Source organism: Garra rufa, chromosome 17, assembly GCF_049309525.1.
Source record: "Garra rufa chromosome 17, GarRuf1.0, whole genome shotgun sequence".
Classification (NCBI taxonomy): domain Eukaryota; kingdom Metazoa; phylum Chordata; class Actinopteri; order Cypriniformes; family Cyprinidae; genus Garra; species Garra rufa.
In genome coordinates this window covers 40,096,016-40,123,194 of record NC_133377.1, presented here as the reverse complement: position 1 = coordinate 40,123,194, position 27,179 = coordinate 40,096,016, and the positions used below count along the sequence as shown (strand labels likewise).

Genomic DNA, 27,179 nt, shown 5'->3' with positions numbered 1-27,179 from the left:
CATACAAGACCACAAAAGAATCTCACAGGAATCAAACCATTCGGGTCTGTCACCACCATAACAGAAGCGCGTTCATTGAAAAGACAAAACCCAGACGGATCTGCTGCTGCAGGTGCGGATCTAACGGTTCCTCCCTCTTGGTAGGAGGTATAAAGCGAACATTCCTCCGACTGTCCGCGGCGGGTTAAAGTTTGCTAACTCCGCCTTCAGTTCCTCCTGTTACCCTGGATCCTACAAAAAAGACCATTGAAACAAGCCCACAGAAGCCAGACAGAATAGTTAGGAGCACAGACTGCTGAAAACAGCGATTCAGATGTACTTTCAGTCCTCATTTGACCGCTGTTGCTGTCATTTGCCTCACAATCAACGTCAACTATTTTAAAGCTAAAATAGAATTAGTTCATCTCTAATTTTAAGGTAAAATCAGATTAAGCTGTTTGGAAGGTGTTTTCGTTTGACCACATCGCGTTTGTTTGGAGTAGCATGGTAAATTTGACAAAATACCGTTACGTTGAGTACAGATACTGTAGTATATACTTATATATTTAACCTGAACAGTAAAGAATGTCTTTCAGAGCCTAATTTAACTGCAGTGACACAGTAAAATATCATTAAAAATCCAATTAACAGTGTGTATTTGTTGCTAGAAGTGCAACTCCACCAATACATAGGTATATATAATATTTTTGAATGTTACTCACCCCAGGTCAACCGTTGAAATTAAACATTTTAACCCAATTTGCTGCAGAAATAACCCAGTAAAGGTTAGGAATAACTCAACAAGCAATCCAATACATTGGGGTACAGCAAACAACCCAACGTTTTGTAGAGTGTAGGAAAATGTAGATTAATTCATGTTTCCTGCTAGCTTAATTTCACATAGATAAAAGACTCGTGAACTCGCTCTGATCTGAATCAAACGATTCAAGAACAAACTCCAATGTTCCGATCAAAGTCAAATGATTTGCAAACCTGCTCCGAATTTCTGATCAGACTCAAATTATTTGCGAACCCTCTCTGAAGTTCTGATCTGAATCAAATGATTTGCGAAACCCACTCTGAATTTCCAATCTAAATCAAATGATTCGCAAATCTGCTCTGAACTTCCGATCTGATTTAAATGATCGGGCAACCCACTCCAAAATTATGATTAGAATCAAATGATTCACGAACCCGCTTCGAAGCTCCGATTAGAGTCAAATGATTCGCGAACCCACTCCGAAGTTCTGATCTGGATCAAATGATTCGCGAACAAGCTCTGAAGTTCTCATCTTAATCAAATGATTCGTGAACCCGCTCCAAAGTTTCGATCTGAATCAAATGAATTGCGAACCCACTGCGAAGTTTCGATCTAAATAAAAATTATTTGCGAACAAGCAGATGATTTGCGATCCCGTTGAATGATTCACGATTCCGCTCTGAAGTTGTGATCTAAATCAAATGATTCGCAAACCCGCTCTAAAGTTCCGATCTGAATTAAATGATTAGCAAACTCGCTCTGAAGTTCTGATCAAAATCAAATGATTCACAAACCTGCTCTAAAGTTCTGATCTGAATCAAATGCTTTGCGATACGCACTTAACTCCGATCTTAATCAAATGATTCGCGAACCCGCTCTAAAGTTCTGATCTGAATCAAATGCTTCGCAATACGCACTTAGTTCCGATCTAAATCAAATGATTTGCGATCCCGCTCTGAACTTCTGATCTGATTTAAATGATCTGGCAACCCACTCCAAAATTATGATTAGAATCAAATGATACACGATTCACGAACCCGCTTCGAAGTTCCGATTAGAGTCAAATGATTCGCGAACCCGCTCCGAAGTTCTGATCTGGATCAAATGATTCGCGAACAAGCTCTGAAGTTCTGATCTGAATCAAATGATTCGTGAACCTGCTCCAAAGTTTCAATCTGAATCAAATGAATTGCGAACCCACTGCGAAGTTTCGATCGGAATCAAATTATTTGCGAACAGGCTCCGAAGTTCCGATTCCCATCTGAATCAGATGATACGCGAGCCCATTGTGAAATTACAATCTGAATCAGATGAGCTGGGAACCTGCTCCCAAGTTCCGTTCTGAATCAAATGATTCGCGAACATGGTCCTTAATTCCGATCTGGATCAAATGATTCACGATTCCGATCTGAATCAAATGATTTGCGAACTCACTCCGAAGTTCCGATCTAAATAAAAATGATTTGCGAACAAGCTCCGACATTCCAATCTGAATTAAATGATTAGCGAACTCGCTCTGAAGTTGTGATCTAAATCAAATGATTCGCAAACCCGCTCTAAAGTTCCGATCTGAATTAAATGATTAGCAAACTCGCTCTGAAGTTCTGATCAAAATCAAATGATTCACAAACCTGCTTTAAAGTTCTGATCTGAATCAAATGCTTTGCGATACGCACTTAACTCCGATCTTAATCAAATGATTCGCGAACCCGCTCTAAAGTTCTGATCTGAATCAAATGCTTCGCAATACGCACTTAGTTCCGATCTAAATCAAATGATTCGTGATCCCGCTCTGAACTTTTGATCTGATTTAAATGATCTGGCAACCCACTCCAAAATTATGATTAGAATCAAATGATTCACGAACCCGCTTCGAAGTTCCGATTAGAGTCAAATGATTCGCGAACCCGCTCCGAAGTTCTGATCTGGATCAAATGATTCGCGAACAAGCTCTGAAGTTCTGATCTGAATCAAATGATTCGTGAACCTGCTCCAAAGTTTCAATCTGAATCAAATGAATTGCGAACCCACTGCGAAGTTTCGATCGGAATCAAATTATTTGCGAACAGGCTCCGAAGTTCCGATTCCCATCTGAATCAGATGATTCGCGAGCCCGTTGTGAAATTACAATCTGAATCAGATGATCCGGGAACCTGCTCCCAAGTTCCGTTCTGAATCAAATGATTCGCGAACATGGTCCTTAATTCCGATCTGGATCAAATGATTCACGATTCTGATCTGAATCAAATGATTTGCGAACTCACTCCGAAGTTCCAATCTAAATAAAAATGATTTGCGAACAAGCTCCGACATTCCGATCTGAATTAAATGATTAACGAACTCGCTCTGAAGTTGTGATCTAAATCAAATGATTCGCAAACCCGCTCTAAAGTTCCGATCTGAATTAAATGATTTTTTTTTTTTTTTGTACAGCTGCTTTGAAATGATTCGTATTGTGAAAAGCGCTATACAAATAAACTTGAATTAAATTGAATTGAACTTGAATTTGCGAACTCGCTCTGAAGTTCTGATCTAAATCAAATGATTTGCAAACCCGCTCTAAAGTTCCGATCTGAATTAAATGATTAGCAAACTCGCTCTGAAGTTCTGATCTAAATCAAATGATTCACGAACCTGCTCTAAAGTTCTGATCTGAATCAAATGCTTCGCAATACGCACTTAGTTCCGATCTAAATCAAATGATTCGCGAACCCGCTCTAAAGTTCTGATCTGAATCAAATGCTTCGCAATACGCACTTAGTTCCGATCTAAATCAAATGCTTTGCGACCCTGCTTAAGTTCCGATCAGAGTCAAATGATTCGCGAACCCAGCTCTGGAGTTCCGATCTGACTCAAATGATTCTCGAACCCGCTCTGATCAAAATTAAGTAATTTGCGAAGCCACTCTGAATTTCCAATCTGATTTAAATGATTTGGCAACTCGCTCCAAAGTTATGTCTCTGAAGTTGCAATATGAATCAAATGATTTGCAAACAAGAGCCAAAGTTTCGATCTGAATCAGATGATTCGCGAACCCGTTCTGAAGTTACGATCTGTATCAAATTATTCAGGAAGCTGCTCCCAAGTTCCGTTCTGAATCAAATTATTCACGAGCCCACTCCGACATTCTGATCTGAATAAAATTATTCACGATACACACTTAGTTCTGATCTAAATCAAAAGATTTGTGAACCCGCTCCGAAGTTTCGTTTTGACTCAAATGATTCACAAACCCACTCCGATCTGAATCAAATGATTTGCGAAGCCGCTCTGAATTTTCAATCTGAATCAAATGATTTGCAAATCAGCTTCCAATCTGATTTAAATGATTTGGCAAGCCTCTCCAAAGTTATGACAGAGTCAAAAAAAGACGCTCCGAAGTTCTGATCTGAATCAAATGATTCGCGATCCGATAGGAGTGCTTCGAAATAGTGAATCATTTTGCGACGCAATTGTTCAACTAATTCGGAGTATCGAAAAGCTCCGTTTCACTACACGAATTTCAAAAAATTAATGGCTTTTTTGAACATTTTTGCTAGTGAGTATGAATTGAATGCTCGAAGTCACGAGTTTGAATCAACCCGAGCAGTTACATGACTCGCTCAATCCAATCAGTTTGTCTGTTTCTCTGTCTTTAGCCATGTTTACACGACGCTGTCTGTACTACTACTGGTTTAACTCGTTGGTTTTGTGAGATTAACTGAAATAAGCGAGAAAAGTATAATGTATCCATAAATACAATATCCATATTTCCATTCTGAAGATAACATGAACACATCCAACACAAATCTACGAACACATTCAGGTGAGCTACCTAGTGAAAACACTCCATTAATAAGACAAGCTGCACCTCAAAATACATGTTAGATAGAAACATTGTGCATCATGATCGAGTTTGTGGCCTAATTAACTATATTTGAAAGAGTTTGCAGTTCAGTTAGCGAAGGTTCAAAAGGAAATCAGTTGAACCCTCATTGAAGCGAATATTGAATTTATCATTCTGGTCTCTGTAAAAGTGTTGTTAGAAAATGTTGATGCACAAAATAAGTGCCGTGAATGAATAAAAACGGTACTTACTAATATTAAATTCTGCTGTACATTTATGCTGTTCTCATTGCATTTACACGGCTTTATCCAGTAGATGTCCTCAGCGTATTGAGTTTCCATTGGCCTCGCTTTCCCAACTTTCTTTACAATTGCTCAACGTGTTATTAATAACGGGCTTGTTGTTATAATTTCATAATATAGATATTCTTATAGAATACACTATTATTTATATTATTTATATCAGTAGTAGTAATTAGTAATTTAAAAAAATAATGTGCAAATAGCGACCTCTGATTTATCAAACAAGGACTTTTAACACCAAATCTGGAGACTTGTATTATAGAAAACACCATGAACCGGAAGTCAGACACTGTTTGATCTGGTCTGTTTACTTCAGCCAGTGCTGCTGAATCCACGTGAATACAAGTACGTATTTGAGTTTAATTACTTTTTAGTTATATTTCTGTGTGACATTTGTCTAAATTAATAAAGCGATTAGATGCCAATTTGCGCATGAGCATATTCAGCGCATAATACTAAGTAAATAGAGCTTGGTGGTGAGATATTACCTTTCAAGGTTATTCTTTCAATATATACTTCATTTTATGATTTAATTAAAGATATGTGGGTAGTTGACATTTCGAACCGTGACAACTAAGCCAGGTGACATGCTATCATTTAATATCTGTAACATCTAAACCTATTTTTAAACATAATATGTGCACAATTTGAGCGTATCTTAAACAATTTTCATATACGTTACATCTTTGATGTGCTTTAAATCTATGCATCTATAATGTTAATGCATTACAAATCTCATGTGTTATGCTGCAACACAACATTTAGAGATAGTTTTAGATGGTATAATAATATGTGTGCTAATAAAGTTGATAGAGATTATAATAAGAAGTCAGATTGGCTCTGTTGTCATATTTAATAAAAATAGATGGATATTTTGGTTAATGTATGTTTTCACTATTTACACAAATGGGTCTTTCTGTGTCAAATCAACCAAATTTCCAAAACTTCCCAGGCTTAAATGTTTAATTTTGCTAATATTTTTTCTAAAGAAAGATAAACATGTATAGTGATGAATTATGATATATTATTATTACACAGCGATTGGTAGGTCTATTAGTAAAATCTTAATTTATAAATAGTAATAGTAAAATTAGTAATAAATCTTAATGCCCTTTTAGATATTGGGTTGTAACAAACTTTCCTTTTGGCGTCTTTACTTTTAATGCCCTATGAAATTCAGTTCCAGAGATATTGGGATTTCAGTATGGCTCCAGGAGTAAATTGTTAAAATGTACACAGTTTGATTTTTTTTTTTTTTTTTTTTTGTAAAGAGGAATGTCTAAAGAACAAAACATTTTAAAACTAGAGATGTATCTCGTTTTATTCTGTCAGTCAACTGCATTGAACATACCTGAGTGCTATAAATATTCTTTTTCCAAAGACTTTACAACTTGCAATTTTGCATTTATATATCAGTTAAAAAAAAAGATAAAAAGTCACAATTACCTTTTTTTTTTAAATTCAGTGGTGAAAACAGGCTTCCATATTCTTCAGAAAAAATATCAACAAAATTTGAGCCGGGACCTCTGGTTGAGTTGACAGAGAATGACTCAAATGTAATTATAAAAAATAGATAAAATAATAATTTTCTTGTTGTTTAATCATGAGGTTTTTTACTATGATATGTGGCATGAACTTGCACTGCAGTAATAATAATGAACTACTTGTTTTTTCATAATGTTTTTACAGTGAAGATCTAATGTGACCTCAGTCCTCCCAGCACGGCTTGGTCAAGATGTCTCTAAGATGCTGTCAGAAGATGTTCCTGAGACTTTATGGTGGCTCTCCATCCACCGTGAAGACCCGCATGTGCTTGAGACGCTACACTAAAGCAGCTCAGAGTCACAGAAGGGTGGTGATCACCGGCATCGGACTCATTTCTCCTCTCGGGACAGGAAGTGCTCTGCCTTGGCAGCGTTTAATTGCTGGAGAAAGCGGTTTGGTTCATCTAGACCAGGAGGAATATAAAACAGTCCCGTGTAAGGTAGCAGCTCGCGTTCCCAGAGGAGATAAACATGGAGAATTCAACGAAGAGGCGTTTGCATCCAGAGGAGAGATCAACAGCATGTCTCCAGCCACGGTTATGGCCATCGGTGCCGCCCAGTTGGCTCTTGAGGATTGCGGATGGTTTCCCAGAAGCCCTGAGGAGCAGCTGAGCACCGGCGTGGCGGTCGGGATGGGTATGGTGTCCCTAGAGGAAATCGCTCGGACGGCCTCAGCCTTTCAAACACGTGGCTACAGCAAAGTCAGCCCGTTTTTCGTCCCTCGCATCTTGGTCAACATGGCTGCAGGACACATAAGCATCAAACACAAACTCAAGGGTCCCAATCACGCCGTGTCCACTGCGTGCACCACAGGAGCTCATGCTATTGGCGACGCTGCACGTTTCATCGCTCACGGTGATGCAGAGGTGATGCTCGCCGGTGGGACGGAGGCTTGCGTCAGTCCGCTGTCCATTGCTGGGTTTGCTCGTGCTCGGGCTCTCAGCACCAACTGGAACCAGGAGCCCAGACTCGCCTCTCGGCCGTTTCATCCGGATAGAGAAGGGTTTGTAATGGGAGAAGGGGCAGCGGTGCTTGTTTTAGAAGAATATGGACATGCGGAGCAGAGAGGTGCGCAGGTGTACGCTGAGGTGCTGGGATACGGGCTCTCTGGAGATGCAAGTCACATTACAGCTCCAACCGCAGATGGAGACGGAGCCTTTCGGTAATACAAATGAGAGAATACAATATTTAGCTTTGCATTTATTCATTTAGCACATGCTTTTATCCATAGCAGCTTACAAATGAGGATGACAACAAGCGATTCATCATAAAGAGGCATTAAAGGAACTCTCCACTTTTTTTGGAAATAGGCTCATTCTCCAACTCCCCCCGAGTTAATAAGTTGAGTTTTACCGTTTTGAAATCCATTCAGCCGTTCTCCTGTTCTGGCGATATCACTTTTAGCATAGCTTAGCATAGATCATTGAATCCTATTAGACCAATAGCATCGCGTTCAAAAATGACCAACGAGTTTCCATTTTAGTCCTATTTAAAACGTGACTCTTCTGTAGTTATATCGTGTACTAAGACCGGTGGAAATGCAAAGCTTCAATTTTCTAGGCTGATAAGATTAGGAACTACACTCCCATTCCGGCGTAATAGTCAAGGAAGTTTGCTGCCGTAATATGGCTGAAGCAGGAGCAGTAATACCACGCAGCACATGTGCAAATGCTAAACTAGCTGGGAACTCATTTCTGATAATACTCCGCCTGCTTTGGCCATATTACGGCAGCAAACTTCCTTGACTATTACGCCGGAATGGAAGTGTAGTTCCTAATCTTATCAGCCTAGAAACTCGCAGCTTTGCATTTCCACCGGTCTTAGTACACGATATAACTACAAAAGAGTCAAGTTTTAAATACAACAAATATGGAAACTCGTTGGTCATTTTTGAACGCGATGCTATTGGTCTAATAGGATTCAATGATCTATGCTAAGCTATGCTAAAAGTGATATCGCCAGAACAGGAGAACGGCTGAATGGATTTCAAAACGTTAAAAATTTACTTATTAACTCGGGGGGAGTTGGAGAATGAGCCTATTTCCAAAAAAAGTGGAGTGTTCGTTTAACACAGGAAGTGCTTGTAATACAAAAGTTTTGAACATAAAAACAACAGATAAGGCATACAAATAAACACTAAACTATTTTAATTGCAACATAACCCATATACATAACAGAAATCATATACAACCTTATTTAGTCATTTTGTTGTTTTTGGCACTATCAGTTGTTTTTGTCAATATCTGTCTGTATAATATGTAATATTTTATTTCAGTTACCATTCATTTTCATTACTTGAAATAAAATAAATGGCAACTGAAATAAAATAAAATATTAAACTTTAACATATTTTATTTTATTACATTAAGTTTAAATAATAAAATAATAAAAGATAAATCAACTAAAACTAATACATGAAAAATAATAAATAATAATAACAATATATAGACTGTGTAGACAGACAAAAAAAAACTAATAAAAAGGCAACAACAAAATGAACTAACACTAAAACCATAAGAAAAAAATAATTACTTAAAATAAAATAAAATAAAATAAATGGTAATTGAAATAAAATAAAACATAAGAAATATTTTTTTTATTACATTTAGTTGAAATAATAAAATAACTAAAGTTAAATAAACTAAAACTACTATAAAAAATAATAATTACAATATATAGACTATATAGACAGATATAGATAATAATACAAATAAAAAATAAATAAAACCATAAAAATTAATTTTCATTACTTAATAAATGGTAACTGAAATAAATAAAATAAAAAAACAATATTATACAGACAGATATAGACAAAAAAAAAATGAATAAAATGCCAAAAACAAAAATATTACTAAACATCTATGTAAAATTAATTAAAGCACTAACAGAAAATACAAACAAAATCTTATTCAATATAATAAAAATATTACAATTGGATAAACTAAACTAACACTGATGACACACAATACAGAACATGGAAAATACAAAAAAAGATAACACTTTTTTATATATTAATATATAGAACCATTATTCATATATATTTATATGTATATATAAATACACACATACATACATTTAAGAAATATTTGAATAAACATTTATATTTTTGTATAATATTTTATATTTTTACATTAATTTGACAGCCCTTAAAAAAAAGTGTACAACTTTTCTTTGGAACCTAGAATTTTATTTATTATAGCGTAGCATAACATAAATTATATACAACGTTATTTGGAAACTGGAGTTACAAAACATGAAAAAAAATATTAAACAGAAAAGAAAACATTAAACAAATATTATTATATTGTATATTTTGATTGAAAAGAAATAAAATATGTTCTTTTTTTATTACATTTAATTTGATTTCATTACATGCACATTTTTCTTCCAGTAGGAGTGGGCGCAACCATTTGTAAATATTATGGGTGTGGCTTTCGGTCTCATCCGTGTCCATCTATTTTTAGCTCTACAAAACAGCTCGTTTTGCTGCTTCATATTGCAAATTGGTGTGTCTTACTATATTATATTAATGTATTTTAATTTCAGTTGACATTTCAACGTGATGACATTTGAATGTTTTTCTATTGTTGCAGAAATCCAATTGTGATCCTGAATTATGCAGCTTCTCTTTCTGTGTTTCAGGTGTATGTCCGCTGCTCTCCGTGATGCTGGAGTGTCTCCTTCAGACGTGACGTATGTGAATGCTCACGCCACCTCCACACCGCTAGGAGATGCTGCAGAGAACGCTGCCATTAAGAGGCTGTTTGAGCAGCATGCATACTCACTGGCTGTGTCCTCCACTAAAGGTGCGACCGGTCATCTGCTGGGAGCCGCCGGCGCACTGGAGGCAGCCTTCACTGCCCTCGCCTGTCACCACAGCATCCTGCCGCCCACACTCAACCTGGATCGCACCGAGCCAGAGTTTGACCTGAACTATGTGCCCTGCACAGCACAGACCTGGAGGACCAGCGGACGCAGAATCGCTCTCACTAACTCATTCGGCTTTGGGGGAACAAATGCTTCACTGTGTCTCGCGAGCGTGTGATTACAGTTGTGCAGATTTCAGTTAATATGTCAGTATGTAGTGCTGAGCTGTTTTCATACGAATCAGTAACAGATTCAAAACATTGATCTGTGTATCAAACAGCAGTTGTTAACAAAAGTTATGTTTGTTTGTTGACTGTATACTGCATACTATTTTTAGTACTACACTGAATTCAACAGTGAATGTTACAGACAACAGTGTTACATTATCACATGAGGTGCTTGTTTAATGAAATGTATTAAATGGAATTACATTTTAAATAAAATTAATTGAATTAAGAACTGTAAGAAGTGTTATTAAGAAAAATGTAATTAACTTAATTTAGTTAATTGAGTTGATAGTTGACGATCAATGCATAGATTCAATAGTAAATGAATGTTAAGTAAATTAATCTTCATATTTTAATAGAATCTTTTAAGGTTATTTGCATTAATGTATAGTCAAAAACAAAGTCATTTTTAAAGAGTAATGTATTTTAATGTACTAAAATGTGTAAATTTAAATGACATTTAAAAATATAATTTAATAAAAAAAATTGATAAAGTTTTACTAAACATTTTATTTAATAAAAAAGTATTTTTTCTTACTTTTAACTTGTAAAAATGTAAGTTTAAATGTATAGTGAAATGCAAGTATGCAATAATATGTACAGGTATTACATAAAATAGTAAAAATATAAATAAAAAATATATAAATATAAATTATATTATTATTTTCAAAAATTACATTACATTTATTTATATATATATATATATATATATATATATATATATGTATATATAGTTATTAAAATATAAATGTGTAAATATATATATATGTACATACAATAAAAAATTAATCTAAAAAATACATTTATTTTTAGATGTAATATATAGATGTAAATTACATAATTTTTAAATAATATATAATTTTTTACAATTATTTTAATTAAAAAAATACTTTTTAAGTTTACAGAAAATGTAAGTTTATGTATATAGTGTTTGCAAGTATGCATTGTGTACAGTTATTACATAAAATGTTATTAATATATACATATATATTTATTTATACATATATATTAAAATAAATAATTGTTTAATATAATTAGAATTTTAAATATATGTATATATAATTACAAATATTCAAAAATTTTATTAATTTATTTAAATTTTATAATAAAAAAATTAAACATAAAATATATAATAATTGTTAAATATAACCTTATAATATAATATATATTTTTTTTACAAAAATATGTTACATAGCGGTTTACAAGTATGCAATATTATGTACAGTTATTACATAAAATTGTATTATAATGTATTAATACATGTATTTAAAAATTATACATATATAAAAATTTAAAATACATTTTTTAATATTTTTTTATTTACTTTTAGTTTTAACTTTAAAATGTGTTCAAAGACATACAGAGTAATATGCAAGTATGTAATATTATGTACAGTTATTATGTACAGTCATTTTTAATAGCCATATCTAGCCTTTAGCCATATCTATCAATATACTATTTAAATAATAATTTCATTAGTAAAGAGCAGATGCTTTATTCACTACATATTAGATAATTGCTTTAATATAAGGCTCTTGTCACACTAGTGGGACACACCGTTACTACAGCAACAGCCGTGTCAACATTAAAGGGTCCGACGTAACAACCGGGTCACGTCACGTCTCCTAGCAACTCCCAAATAAACTCCGAAAAAGCTCGTCTGTGTCGCTGTTGAGGATTAATCAGATCAGACGCGCCATTTAACTCGATATTAAGTACTTTGGCTTTATATGCGAGGATTATTTGTTGCATACGTTTGTTTAGTGTTTGTAAGGCGGAACTCGAGATTTGGAGTGCAGAGATCCAGTCGGACGCATTCGGAGGAGAATAAACTGTATATGGTGTGGTTTCATTTCAATTAAAACTGCAGGATTATGTTCAAAAACACGTTTCAGAGCGGCTTTCTGTCCATCCTCTACAGCATCGGCAGCAAACCCTTGCAGATATGGGACAAAAAGGTGAGCAGACGGCGGTAATGTTTAGATTGACTGATGGAGCTCAGATGCTGCTAATGCTCTGCTAACTTACACAAATCACACATTCACGTTATTATTAATGTTAGATTTTTACATTTAATCAACATTAGGCATGACAGTTTGGGCCTTTATAACATTATGTAACGTTACAGTGTTACAAAAAGTACTATGGTATTACCATGGTAACACCATGGGTTTAGAGCATTCTGTCAAGTACATAAACAGAATAATAGTATATGAATAGTGTTTGTGTTTATTAATAGTTTAATATTTATTATGTATTATATTTTCATTTTAATTTTAGTTAAAGTTGTGTTTTTGTCTTCTTTTTTGGTGTGCCTATATTTAGTCTATATATATTCTTAGTCTTTATTTAGTTTTAGTTATTTTAGTAACTTACATCAACTTAAACTACATGAAAACAAGAAATGTTTCCTTGGCAACAACAATATTTATAATATTTTATTATTCTATTTATGACCGTATTTTATGGTAAGTGACTTTATTTATTTATTTTATAAATTATTTATAATTTATAATAACCCTGATGTACTTATTCATAACATTTTTAGTATATCTAATATATAGTTTTGAGTAATTCAATTCTAGTTTTGATTGTTTCACTTTTTTGTTATTTAATACTTCATTTAAAAAAAAATAGAATTTTTTTCTTTGAAACTAGCTGAAATGGAATATTTTTTAAATATTTTATTTTTAGTTAATATTTATTTAGTTTCAAGTAACACAAATAATTTTTATAGTTTAAGTTTTAATTAACTATAATATGCATATGATTATTATTTTTAACTTAATAAAAGTGAGAAATGTTGCTTGGGCAAAATAAATGTGGTAATATTGTATTATTTTATTTATTACAATATTTTACTTTAAGTAACTATTGTTTATTTTTAATGAATTAAATAATTTATTTTTATTTTTATGGTAACTATAATAACCCTGATTTACATATTCATAATTATTATGAGATGAAACTAGCTAGAAATAAAATATGTTTTTGTAATATTTTATTTTTAGATAATATATGAAGTAACAATTTTTTTTTTTATGGATTTAATTTTAATGTATTATAATAACCCTGATATGCATATGATTTTTTTTTAGTAATTCTATAAAATTACAAAAAAAAAAAAAATTTTGTTCTAGTTATTTTAATTAGGGTTGCAAAGAGATTTCCAGAAACTTTATGAAAATTCCTGAATGTTTAAAAAAAATCCTAGAAAGTTTTTTTTTGAATTCTAGAAAGTTATTTTAATACTTTAAGTTAAACTAAATGGAAATGAGAAATGTTTTTTTTTTTTTTTGCAACTAGCAGAATAATAGTTATATATTTTATTTCAGTTAACATATTTTTTGTTTCAAGTAACAAAAATGATTTTTTTATGGTTTAGGTTTAAATTAACTATAATAACCCTGATATGCATGTAATAATTTTTTTGTGATTCTATAAAATTATTATTTTTTTAAAATTAGTATTTAGTATGTTAAGTTAAACTTCATAAAAATTAGAAATGTTACTTGGCCAACTAGCTGAAAAAATAATTTTGTAACATGTTTTTTTTTTTTTTTTTTTTTTTCAAATAACAAAATTATGGTTTATATATAAATACTACATGAAATGTAGTATATGTATGTATAGATTGAATAATGTTACTGTTTGAATAACCTTGAGAGGGTTGATGTAGATATGAATATGAATGTATTAACTCACTAAACAAACTGTTGTTGCAGGTCAGAAACGGACACATAAAGCGCATCACAGACAATGATATCCAGTCTTTGGTTCTCGAGGTGGAGGGGACGAATGTGAGGTGAGTGTGTCTCCATCCATCTGTCTGATCCTAAATACACACACACACACACACACACACACGATCAGACGTGACCCATGTGTGTGTGATCTCTACAGCACCACCTACATCACATGTCCCGCTGACCCCAAGAAAACCCTCGGCATCAAACTGCCCTTCCTCGTCATGATCATCAAGAACCTCAAGAAGTATTTCACATTCGAAGTTCAGGTAGGAAACCGGTTTCTTAAATGATCTTAAAGTTGATTAGCAATGTCAGAAATGTGTGAACGTGTGATGCGTTTCAGGTACTGGACGATAAAAACGTGCGGCGGAGGTTCAGGGCGAGTAACTATCAGAGCACGACCCGCGTCAAGCCCTTCATCTGTACGATGCCCATGCGGCTGGACGACGGATGGAATCAGATCCAGTTCAACCTGTCAGATTTCACACGGCGAGCGTACGGCACCAACTACATCGAGACACTGCGAGTGCAGGTGAGAGAATAATACTAATAAAAATCATTATTATCTTGAACAGCAAATCAGCATATTAGAATGATTTCTAAAGGAACATGTGACACTGAAGACTGGAGAAATGATGCTGAAAATTCAGCTTTGTTCACAGGAATAAATGACATTTTAAAATATATATTCAAATTAAAACAATATTTAAATAGTTAAAATATTTCACAATATTTATGCATTTCACCCCAAAATCAAGAGAAAAACTATCCACCTTATTCTTTAATGTGGAAGTAGGCCCATGGGTAAGACTTCAGGTTTATATTCTGCTGAAGGGAAATAAGGAGAAGAATAACCTTTTTCTGTTTGCACTACAAACCAGTGTGTTCATAATTAAGATGATACATTAAAATAATAAATAAGAAACGTCACTTTGCAATATCTAGCAGCAAAACCAGCCAATAAGACTGGAAGCCAGACTTATAAAAAAATAAATAAATAAGGGGGATAAGAAATTTCGTTTTGCATAAAGAGTTCTATTTTGGGACAAATAGATCAAAGAGATTAAGATGTCCTCATAAAAAAATTACAAAAGTGATTTTATGTCCACAGAAAGCACATTAAATGTAAGTAAAGCGTCTACTTTAAAGGTTTCAAATACGTTTTTGGAGAATAAAATGGTTAAAATAATGTTACATTGTCATTCAGTGTGACAGTATTTACGTAAAAATTCAAATTCTGACTTATACATATTAAAATATAAAAGAATAAGTGAGAATATTAAATGTTATTGAGTTTTAAACGAGTAAAACGATTCTTACTGACAAATGGGCAAAACCTAGGATAGTGGCAAATTTTAAAAATGTAGAATTACAACTAATTAGTGTTTGATGTGAAAGTAATTCATCTTTTAATATATCATAAATAGATTTTTGTTGTAAATATGTGTGATAAGATTGTTACACTGAATGGCATTTTAGTGGGTGTCTTCTGTAAATTAGGGAAAATGTATGATTTTTTTTTTTTTGCCCAGAAAAACAAGAAGAAAAATGCAATTAAATTAAACAGAAAACTTTTTATTTTTTGGGGTGAAAAACAACAACAATTTAAAGCAGTATTACACTTATTGTTTTTATGCTTAGACCCCTTGACCCAAATATGTTTTTTGAACAGTGATATATATTTTGGGCTCAATTGCTAGATTTAATGCTTGATTTATTGTTTATAATTCTGACAGTCAGTGTTATTATAGCTAACTAAACTAAAACTAAAATAATAAAACATTTGTTATTTTAAATCAAAATGTATAAATACTTAAACATATTTTATTTCAGCTAGTTGCCAAGGGAACATTTTTCATTTTTATGATTCACTAAAACTAATAGCTAAAACTAAAAAGAAATAAAAATGAAGAAAAACTACAGACATAATAAAAAATAAAACAACTAAAAAAATAACAAAAACATTCAAACTCAAATGGATAAAATAAAAATAAAAACAAATTTAAACTATTAATAAAAACTATAATAGCATCTCAATGATTCTAAAATAACACTGTTGACAGTAAAAAAAAATGCAGTAATGCAATATTATAAAATGGAAACACTGGCATAAATCTATTAGTCTTTACTGTGACTTTATTGTCTTAAAAATAAAATAATTTATAATATGTCCCATTTTCAAATTATATACACTACCAGTCAAAAGTTTTGGAACAGTAAGTTCATTAATGTTTTTAAAGAGGACTCTTCTGCTCAGCAAGCCTGCATTTATTTGATCCAAAATACAGCAGGAAAACAGCTCAATTGTATTGTAATATATTTTAAAATGTAATTTATTCCTGTGATTTCAAAGCTAAATAAGTATCACTGCTCCAGTCTTCAGTGTCACATGGTCCTTCTTAGAAATCCTTCTGATATGCTGATTTGCTGTTCAAGAAACATTTCTTTTACTATTATTATAATAAATATGATAAAATGATGAAGAGAAAGATCCAAAAATCAGCATTTGTCTGAAATAAAAAAAGTGTAATAAAACTATTTATATAGTATGATTTTAGTCATTAATACTTTTATTTATTCATTCAAGGATGTTTTAAGTATCATCAAAAGTGATGATCAAGACATTTTATAATGTTACAACAGATTTCTATTTCAGATAAATGCTGTTCTTCTGAACTTTCTATTCATCAAAGAAACCTGAAAAAATTCTACTCAGCTGTTTTCAACATAATAATAATAATAATATTAGCATATTAGAATGATTTCTGAAGGATCATGTGACACTGGACTGGAGACTGGAGTAATGATGCTAAAAATTCAGCTTTGAAAAAACATGATTAAATTACATTTAAAAAAATATTCAAATACATAGTTATATTAAATAGTAAAAATATTTCTAAATTTTACTGTACTTCGGATCAAATAAATGTAGGTTTGATGAGCAGAAGAGACTTTTTTTTAAAACTTTAAAAATCTTACTGTTCAAAAACTTTTGACTGGTAGTGTATATAATTTGAAAATGTTACATTTAAAAATATATATTGTAAATGATTTTATTTTCAAGACATTTCTCGGGTTCATAATGGCCATCCTTGTGTCTTTCAGATTCACGCAAACTGTCGCATCAGGAGGGTTTACTTCTCTGACCGACTGTACTCTGAAGACGAGCTCCCCGCTGAATTTAAACTCTATTTACCAGTACAAAACAAAGCAAAGGTGAGCTTTATCACACCAGCTCATGTGCAAAATCATATTTTGATATTGTTGTTGTGTATTAATCTTGTGTATTTTCTTCACAGCAGTGACACAGCAGACCCAATCCCTTCATTCCCTGTCTCTGTTTTATCTGCACATGTTCATACTGGATGGATTTCTAGTGGCACTATCTTTTTGTTGTTTTTCAAGTGTTGTTTTTGGATCTGTGTGATTGGTTTCCATCTGCTGAATAAATATTTTATATGCACAAAGTGAACCCTGATGTCTCTCTGATTATTTGACATTTACAATCAAACTCCAAATTATTCAGACACTAGATATGATTTTTGATATTTTTTTACTACTGGGTGTTTATAGTTCATTTATAGTTCATTATAGAAGTGAGAATAGCAAAATAAAGTAAACTGTGACATATTATACACAAAAATTAAAAAATATGATTTGTCTCTTTGACCTGACCATGTTTTGTTACATACCTTTCTATTTCTATCAAAGTTATCTGGCATTATTAAGATGAATTTGTTCTTATGAGTTCTTTTCATATTTTATTACTATTTGCTAAACTATAGTAAATAAACTGATCATGTCAGAAATGTTAAATGTTTCTTGATAGAATTTTGGTATGACTGTACATTTTTCAATTTCATAGACACTTTTATCCAAAGCTTTTATCCACTTATCCATAGTCACTTCATATTTCATACACAACTAGATATGCTGAACTTTTAAAAGATTTATTAAACCGGAACGTGAGCTACAAGGAAAACGTACTGTGTCTTCAGTTGCAAACTTTGGCTTTCGCAGGAAAAATCTGCTTTTTATTAAATCAGTCTCTCAAATGTTTTGTAGAAAGGTACTTCAAACCTAATCCGAAACCTCTTCAAGCAAATATGTGATCAGTGATTACACCTGATTGTTGAAGTTACAATGGGATAAAGTCAATTTACATCGCAGTATTATCATAACCATGGTAAATTATGAGTTGAATAATAAAAATCAGCCATAAAAAAAACATCAATAATTGGATCAAGCACCGCAGCAGCAGAAATGTTTTAACCATACAATCAGAGGATGGTTTTTGTATAATCTGTTCTCAATATATGAGATTATACAACAAATTATTTACAATATTTGACCAATAGGGTGCACCTAAAGGTCTTTTACTAAGTTTTAAGTCAGATATTTGGTCTCACTTCTTATTTGGTGTCTTTTACTATTTAAAAAGCTTAAGAGTAGTCTCAGAACTATTTGATGCAGATTTCTTCTAGAAAAAAAGTGATAAAGTTCAAAATAAAGGCACGTTCACACCAATAACGATATACAGTTGAGGTCAAAAGTTTACACCCCCTTGCAGAATCTGCAAAATGTTAATTATTTTACATAAAATAAGAGGGATCATACAAAATGCATGTTATTTTTTTGCTTAGTACTGACCTGAATAAGATATTTCACAAAAAAGTTGTATACATCTAGTACACAAGAGAAAATATTATTGAATTTATAAAAAATATCCTGTTCAAAAGTTTACATACACTAGATTCTTAATACTGTGTTGTTAACCCCCAGTCCTTAATACATCATTTTTTCTTCTGGAGCATCAGTGAGCATTTGAACCTTCTGCAATAGTTGCATATGTGACCCTGGACAACAAAACCAGTCTTAAGTCGCTGGGGTATGTTTGTAGCAATAGCCAAAAATACATAGCATATGGGTCAAAATGATTGATTTTTCTTTTATGCCAAAATCTTTAGGAAATTAAGTAAAGATCATGTTCCATGAAGATTTTTTGAAAAATTCCTACTATAAATATATCAAAATGTAAGTTTTGATTAGTAATATGCATTGTTAAGAACTTAATTTGGACCACTTTAAAGGTGGTCCAAGGTGGTCCACTTTAAAGGTAACTTTAAAGATTTTCAAATAGATGTATCTCGGCCAAATATGTCCTATCCTAACAAACCATATATCAATAGAAAGCTTATTTATTGAGCTTTCATATAATGTATATATCTCAGTTTTGTCAAATTTAACCTTATGACTGGTTTTGTGGTCCATGGTCACATATGTTGAAAAGGATGGATCTCAAAATCATACAGTCATTGTTGGAAAGGTTTGAAATACACAAAAATGCTGGAAAACCAAAGAATTTGTGGGACCTGAAGGATTTTTCAGAAGAGCACAAGGCAGTTTAACTGTTCAGGACAAACAAGAGACTCATGAACAACTATCACTAAACAAACAAAACACAGCTGTACACTACACAGTATTAAAAATCAAGTGTATGTAAACTTTTGAACAAGGTCTTTATAAATTCAACTATTATTTTCACTTGTTGACTATATGTAAACATCTTTTATGGGATATATCTTATTCAAGTCAGTATTACATAAACAATAACATGCATTTCATATGATCCCTCTTATTTTGGTAAAATAATTAACATTTTACAGATTCTGAAAGGGGGTGTAAACTTTTGACCTCAACTGTATTAGTATCCACACAAACTGACCATAACGCCATCTGTGGCTTTAAATGTTGCTCTTTAAACTCAGAATGGATTCTGACTGGCTGTCGATGCTTTTATGAATTAAAAAAAGTTTGAAAGTGATTCCACTGATAATTTTGGCTTCAATATCTCGCAGAAAAGGATTTTCCCCCTAGCGTAAGATATTACGCAGTACGAGAGACCTCTCGTAAGAGAACTGACCATAACGCCATCTGTGGCTTTAAATGTTGCTCTTTAAAGTCAGAATGGATTCTGATTGGCTGTCGATGCTTTTGTGAATTAAAAAAAGTTTGAAAGTGATTCCACTGATATCGTTTGTCGGTGTTATAGTTGTATTCGTATTTCGCTGTTCACTTATGAGCTAAGGACGCGGAAGAAAGCCTGTGGACGAGACTTTGAGGTAACAAGAATAACATCGTGCAGTAAACGGTAAAACTGTTTGCACTACAAACCAGTGTGTTCATAATTAAGATAATACATTAAAATAATATGGTAAGACACACCAGTTTGCAATATCAAGCCGCAAAACAAGCTGTTTTGTAAAGCTAAAAATAGCTGGACGCGGATTAGACTGGAAGCCAGATCCATGGCCATTTGTTTAGGTGCGCATTTTTTTCAGAAATTAAGATTTATACATCATGTGAAAGCTTTCTATAAATAAGCTTGATGAATGGTTTGTTAGGATAGGGCAATATTTGACCGAGATATAACTATTTAAAAATCTGGAATCTGAGAGTGCAAAAAATCGTCCAAATGAACTTCTTAGCAATGGATATTACTAATCAAAAATTAAGTTTTGATATATTTACAGTGGGAAATTCACAAAATATTTATGGAACATATTATTTACTTAACATCTTAATGATTTTTTGGCATAAAATAAAATAAAAACGATAATTTTAACCCATACAATGTATTTTTTGGCTACTGCTACAAAAATACCCAAGCTACTTAAAGGAGAAGTTCACTTTCAGAACAAATATTTACAGATTATTTACTCACCCCATTGTCATCCAAGATGTTCATGTCTTTCTTTCTTCAATCGATAAGAAATGATGTTTCTTGCGGAAAACATTTCAGGAATTATCTCCATATAGTGGACTTCTACGGTGCCCCCGAGTTTGAACTTCCAAAATGCAGTTTAACTGCAGCTTCAAAGGGCTCTAAATGATCCCAGGCGAGGAAGACGGGTCTTATCTAGTGAAACGATCAGTCATTTTCGAAACAAACTCACTATTTATGTACTTTCTAACCTCAAACGCTTGTCTTGTCTATGTCTTTGTGAACTGTTTTTTTCCAGTTCAAGACAGTTAGGGCATGTCGAAAAACTCCCATCTCGTTTTCTTCCCCGATTTCAAAACTGTCCTTCATCGCTACAGAAGTTCTGACCTAGTGTTTACAAAGTGAACATGCAAAGATAAAACGCCCTTTAGAACAGCAACAAAAGGTAAAACGGCGATGATGGATGATTTTGAAGTTGAAGAAGAAAACTAGATGGGAGTTTTTCAACATACCCTAACTATATTGACCCGGATTACACAGACTATACATGCGCAACACAGAGATGAGACAAGACGAGCATTTGAGGTTAAAAAGTAAATAAATTGTCAATTTGTTTAAAAAGTGACCAATCGTTTCACTAGATTCTTCCTCGGCTGGGATTGTTTAGAGCCCTTTGAAGCTGCATTTAAAAATTCCTGAAACGTTTTTCTCAAGAAACAATTTCTTTACAACTAAAAAACAAAGACAAGAACATCTTGGATGGCAAAGCAGTGAGTTAATTATCTGTACATTTTTGTTCTGGAAGTGAACTAATCCTTTAAGACTGGTTTTGTGGTCCAGGGTCACATACAGGGATAGTGCCATATTTAATATTTGACAGGAACAAAAACGCAGCTAAGAGGGATACAGTTGAGAAATAGTTTCCGAATTAAAACGTTCATTTGTCAAAAACCATAAAACATTTTTTCAAATTCAGATCTTACATCTTTCTTGGCCCCATTGGTGCTTGAATCCCTAAAAATCACATTTAAATAACACCGCTGGCAATTTAAAATGGCACAAAATATAATTTTGTCTTAAACAATTTCACAGATTCAAGTACAATGTCCATATAATGTATTTGTATGTCTCTTTTTGAAAACTAAAATTGACAACAAGTATTGAAATCAACATAAAAGCAGTTACATTCTTTTAAATTAACCTTTAAAAGTTGACAAACGTCATGCATTTTTGAATAAAGTGCAAAAACATTCACAGATTCAGTCAGTCACACTATTAAAGCAAGAGCACAAAGAATAAAAACATTACATTTATGCAGACACAAATGAGTTCCCTTCTGAAATGCATTGGGAAAAATACAAACGCCTCTTTGATCATTGTATGAAAATGTCAAGTATGAAACATTAGTGAGAAGGCATTGCAATGACGTGCTGCTTTGGCTCGGCAGTGTTTACATTAGATTGCACGTGATAAAACACACCTGCGTTTTAAAAATTACAATTTCCCTTCTAAAAATATATGCATTGTTTTTACATTCAACATCTCGGTTATTGCAGGTATTGTTGTGTCATGCCGCGTCGCTCTCCGATGCGCTCCCATAATGCAGCACGTAATAGTCGTGGACGTACATGAGCACGGCGACTGGCTGGCCGATGATCAGTGACATCCAAACAGCAGCATTGCCGTAGTTTCCTCTCAAGAATCGGCCCACAAAATAGGCAAGCGGGATCTGAAACAGTAGAATGTGAAATGAGAAATTTTGTTTCATGCGTAAAGGGATAGTTCACCCACAAATGAAAATTGGAGGTTTATCTGCTTACCCCCAGGGCATCCAAGACGTACAGTCAAGCCCGAAATTATTCATACCCCTGGCAAATTCTGACTTAAAGTTACTTTTATTCAACCAGCAAGTTTTTTTTGGGACCGGAAATGACACAGGCTTCTCCCAAAAGATAATAAGACGATGTACAAGAAGCATACAAAACAATCCGCAATGTGAAAAATTTGAGAGGACGTGGTCAGAAGCCAAAAGTGAGACCTGTGCTGGCCAGGAGGATAGTGAGAGAGGTAAAAAAGAATCCAAGGACACCACCAAGGCCATCCTGATGAATCTGGGCTCTGCTGGTGGCAACATCTCAAGGCAGACAGTCCAATGGACACTGAACACCGCTGGGTTCCACGGACGCAGACCAAGGAGGACACCACTTCTCCAGATAAGGCACACAAAAGGCCGCTTGGCCTTTGCAAATGCTCATCTGGACAAAGAAGAAGACTTCTGGTCTTCTGTTTTATGGTCAGATGAAACAAATATTGAATTGTTTGGCCACAATGATGTAGCCTTCATTTGGTGTAAAAAAGGAGAAGCCATCAACCCTAAGAACACCATCCCCACTGTCAAACATGGTGGAGGAAACTAATGTTTTGGGTTTTTCTTTTTAGCTGGTGGACCAGGGAACCTAATCACAGTAAACGGCTCCATGAAAAAGGAGCAATACATCAAAATCCTCAACAACAACATCAGGCAGTCTGCAGAGAAACTTGGCCTTGGGCACCAGTGGACATTTCAGCACAACAACGACCAAAACACACAGCAAAAGTGGTGAAGAAATGGTTAGCAGACAAAAACATTAACGTTTTGCAGTGGCCCAGCCAGAGTCCTGACTTAAATCCAATTGAGAATCTGTGGAGGGAGCTAAAGATCAGGGTGATGGTAAGGAGACCCTCCAACCTGAAAGAGCTGGAGCTCATCGCTAAAGATGAATGGGCAAAAATACCAGAGGAGACATGCAAAAAGCTGCTCAGCAATTATAGGAAGTGTTTAATTGCTGTAATAGCCAAAAAAGGCTTTTCTATTGATTTATCGAGAAGGGTATGAATAATTTTGGACATGCCACTTTTTGTTCAAATGTAAATAAAAGATGAGTAATAATTTTTCCACAATGATGCCTCGATGGAGATGTCTTTGTCATTTCTAATAAAAAAAAAAGAAACTTGCTGGTTGAATAAAAGTAACTTTAAAGGTGCCATAGAATGCATTTAGAGGATATTTTAAATTGTTCTCTGATATCTACATAGAAGGTATTTGGCATAGGAAAGGGCAAAAAATCTCCAGAAATGGTTTTACAGCTCCATTTACAACCCTAGGATTTGCCCCTAGAATGAAATGCTCTGTTATTTGGAAGCTTCATGAATATTAATGAGCTCTGCTCTGATTGGCTGTTTCACAGAGCTCAGTAGCTCGCACATGGATAAAAATATATATTTAATTAGGAGCTCTAGCCGCTTTTAATATGCAGTTTGTTGAATCTGCCGTTTTGAATCGCGGATATTTTAGTTTCATTACTGTGATCGCATGTGCTCCGTGTAAAGTTACAACGCAGAGGGAGTGATTCCTACCACACAAGTTGAGCTGCTCCTCAGTGATTCTCAAGATCTGTAAATCATTCGCCATCATCAACGCAGTTATTTCTCCATCATTCACCATCATCAGCGCAGTCATCTCTCTGTTTATGTGGTAAGTGAAATCCTATGTATAGCAATGTAACAGGCTAGCGCTAGCATTAAGCTAACCGTGTCCCTTGAGTGACTCATGTTGTTTAACTGATGTACTGACGTTAGTGATGATTGGGCGATGCAAATGTTGGAGGCGTAACTATTAACGATTCCGGGAAAGTTTCGTAACAGTCGGGTATATGTTGGAATTGACCTATTTTTCGGTGGTCTTTTGCAAATACTAGATTTATATAAGAAGGAGGAAACGATGGTGTTTGAGACTCGTGGTATGTCATGTCCATGTACTGAACTGTTATTATTCAACCATGCCAAGGTAAACACAGTTTTCCATTCTATGGCACCTTTAAGTCAGAATTTGCCAGGGGTATGAATAATTTCAGGCTTGACTGTATGTGACTTTGTTTCTTCATTAGAATACAAACAAAGATTTTTTTTTTTAAATAATGGCAGTCAATGGGCACAAAATCTTTGAGAGTAAGAAAAAAATTACAGGTAAGTAATGATATAAATACTTTTCAGTTTCTTGCACAGACCAATCGTTTTGTGTCTTAAGACCTCAATGTATCGCCACGAGCCACAGGGTTTAATTTGATTTTGTATTGATTTTTTTACTGTCAAAAATTTGGTGCCCATTGACTGCCATTATATGACTGACAGACTGCAACGGTTTGAGTTAAAAATCTTAGTTTGTGTTCTACTGAAGAAACAAAGTCACCTACATCTTGGATGCCCTGGGGGTAAACAGATAAACATTTTTGGGTGAACTATCCCTTTAACAAGCATTTTTAAATATTTAAGACTGACCTGTGCCATCATCCCCAGAAACGCCCAGAGACGAAACATCTTTAAAGGAACGCTTACTAAATACTGTCAAAAATCACAAATTGCATTGTCAGGACCATTAAAAACAGGAATTATAGGCTAGTCTAACATGACTGTGAATTGTAATGTAGAAACAAAAGTGTGCAATGAAACCTCATGGAAAAATGCCGACAGGAAGAACACGGCGATCTGAGCTGCAAACTTATTTACTCCTTTCACCAACATGGGCTTATAAAAGTGTCTGAGGGCAAACAGAGAATGAGAAATCAATGAACAAGCTACAGTATGACATTAACAGACAACACAAACTGATTTCAGTCGTAATATGAAGACAAAGCTCAACACCGCTGCAAGAAAACCACCTCTGGTGAAGAAATAACAGACAAATCCAATCACATAAACTGATAATCCTGGCTCACCGTAGGCACCACTTGTGAACAGGAATGTTCCAGTTCGACCAAAAATACGGAATCGTCTCAGAGTTCCTACGGATAAAAAAGATCATGGGTTCGAAACGACACCATGTGAAAACGTTCTCATACAATGGCATCTGTGATGAATGTGATGCATTCAAGTATTCAAAGTAAAAAAACACAAATCATGTGTTTTTCAAAGACTTTATTTAATGAATTGCAGACATTATATTTAATGATTGACTGGAAATTATAATATAACAGTGTCTCCAAATGTAATGCAAGGTCCATTAATTACAACAATAACTAGCGTCCACTCCGACACACGATAATGTTCTCTTTATTATAACCGTGGGCTGCAGTTTTGTCATTCACTGCTTTAAATGCTTTTTAAAATGGGTGGATTCTCTTTGGTCAATGTTTTTATCTTTCAACAAGTGAAAATAAATCACTCTGAAAGTGTTTCCATCTATGGAAGCCTGAGTCAGAACTGCGAGATAAAAACTCAAACTTGCAATGCAAACTTGTAATTGTAATTGTGAGTTTATATCTTTTTCTCAGAATTGCGAGATGATCTGAAACATTAAAGTGTGACAAACATGTAAACAAATAAATAATCTGTAAGGGGGCCAACACTTTTGCACACCACTGTAACATATATATTTAACACTGTTCTAGTGTTTTTTGGATGTTTTAAACAAAAAATTTGTACATATTGTGCCTTTAATGCATGAATAATTAAGCTTTAGACATAACATTGGTTAATAAAATCGCTATCATTTCACAATAGTTTTTTATCGGCATTTATAAAATGTCGATATTTTTTTTTTTGGCATTTAGTTTTTATCGACATTTATATAATAAAAGTTATATAAATATAACTTTATATTAACGTTTTGGGCAAATCTATATTGGAAGCACACCTAATGTTATGTTATCTTATATTAGCCGGAATTTAGTTTCTCTGTTTTTATAGTTGTAGTGTGGACTTCTCTATTCTCACAGAACATTCTTTAACATACTACAGGTTTTGATAAGCCTGAATCAGCTCTGGACAAAGGAAGCCACTCACCACCAGTCGCGGTAAAACTCGCGGTCTCCGAACTGCATGAGCTCAGCTATGAAGTTCAAAGAGGAGTGGAAATACCAATAGAAAAAGATGAGCCAGATAAAATGATTGGGCACCTGTAGAGGGACAGGGAGAAGGGGCGGGGCTTGTGCCATTAGACACTCTGAGGAGGAGGGGCCACAGATATGACATCAGCTGTTGCTATGCGAAATTCAAGCTGCTTGACATTCTTCATTCTGATTGGTTAATCCTGGCATTCAACATTTAAATATTTTATATAATGACGCCAAATCTTATAATTCAGATTTCTACATAGTTTTAACATAATACAATACTTTTGTGTCTATTTTTTGTTTGAATTCTATAATAATGATGGGCTCACTG

At 33.7% G+C, this 27,179-nt stretch overlaps 3 protein-coding genes across 4 annotated transcripts in view; 2 read left to right on the top strand and 1 right to left on the bottom strand.

Annotated features, from left to right (window-relative positions):
- The first annotated feature begins 5,144 nt into the window (after positions 1 to 5,144).
- oxsm (3-oxoacyl-ACP synthase, mitochondrial) lies at positions 5,145 to 10,714 on the top strand. The gene is made up of 3 exons (XM_073822239.1): positions 5,145 to 5,212; positions 6,557 to 7,573; positions 10,054 to 10,714. The coding sequence occupies exons 2-3, from the start codon at positions 6,603 to 6,605 to the stop codon at positions 10,454 to 10,456; spliced, it is 1,374 nt and encodes a 457-aa protein (XP_073678340.1). The 5' UTR covers positions 5,145 to 5,212; positions 6,557 to 6,602; the 3' UTR covers positions 10,457 to 10,714.
- A 1,461-nt stretch (positions 10,715 to 12,175) lies between these two features.
- On the top strand, positions 12,176 to 17,726 carry cfap20 (cilia and flagella associated protein 20). Of its 2 annotated transcripts, none has more exons than XM_073822391.1 (6): positions 12,176 to 12,463; positions 14,231 to 14,310; positions 14,409 to 14,520; positions 14,598 to 14,786; positions 17,360 to 17,470; positions 17,557 to 17,726. In XM_073822391.1, the coding sequence occupies exons 1-6, from the start codon at positions 12,380 to 12,382 to the stop codon at positions 17,557 to 17,559; spliced, it is 579 nt and encodes a 192-aa protein (XP_073678492.1). In that variant the 5' UTR covers positions 12,176 to 12,379; the 3' UTR covers positions 17,560 to 17,726. The 2 variants fall into 2 exon arrangements, with proteins under 2 accessions (XP_073678492.1, XP_073678491.1); XM_073822390.1 differs by having other exon boundaries at positions 12,178 to 12,463; positions 17,554 to 17,726.
- A 4,295-nt stretch (positions 17,727 to 22,021) lies between these two features.
- The window catches only part of dgat1a (diacylglycerol O-acyltransferase 1a), a 44,835-nt gene continuing 39,677 nt past the window's right edge, over positions 22,022 to 27,179 (bottom strand). The window contains exons 13-17 of the mRNA XM_073821767.1: positions 26,799 to 26,911; positions 25,733 to 25,798; positions 25,467 to 25,554; positions 25,296 to 25,358; positions 22,022 to 22,707 (exon numbers count right to left, since the gene is read on the bottom strand). Coding sequence (XP_073677868.1) covers positions 22,546 to 22,707; positions 25,296 to 25,358; positions 25,467 to 25,554; positions 25,733 to 25,798; positions 26,799 to 26,911 — 492 coding nt within the window. The 3' untranslated portion in view covers positions 22,022 to 22,545. The remainder of the gene's footprint in view (positions 22,708 to 25,295; positions 25,359 to 25,466; positions 25,555 to 25,732; positions 25,799 to 26,798; positions 26,912 to 27,179) is intronic.

Coding starts and splice junctions, on each gene's coding strand:
- oxsm (XM_073822239.1), top strand. CDS start 6,603: ATGTCTCTAAGATGCTGTCAGAAGATGTTCCTGAGACTTTATGGTGGC. Junction 7,574..10,053: donor GATGGAGACGGAGCCTTTCG/GTAATACAAATG, acceptor TCTGTGTTTCAG/GTGTATGTCCGCTGCTCTCC.
- cfap20 (XM_073822390.1), top strand. CDS start 12,380: ATGTTCAAAAACACGTTTCAGAGCGGCTTTCTGTCCATCCTCTACAGC. Junction 14,311..14,408: donor GTGGAGGGGACGAATGTGAG/GTGAGTGTGTCT, acceptor TGATCTCTACAG/CACCACCTACATCACATGTC. Junction 14,521..14,597: donor ATTTCACATTCGAAGTTCAG/GTAGGAAACCGG, acceptor GATGCGTTTCAG/GTACTGGACGATAAAAACGT.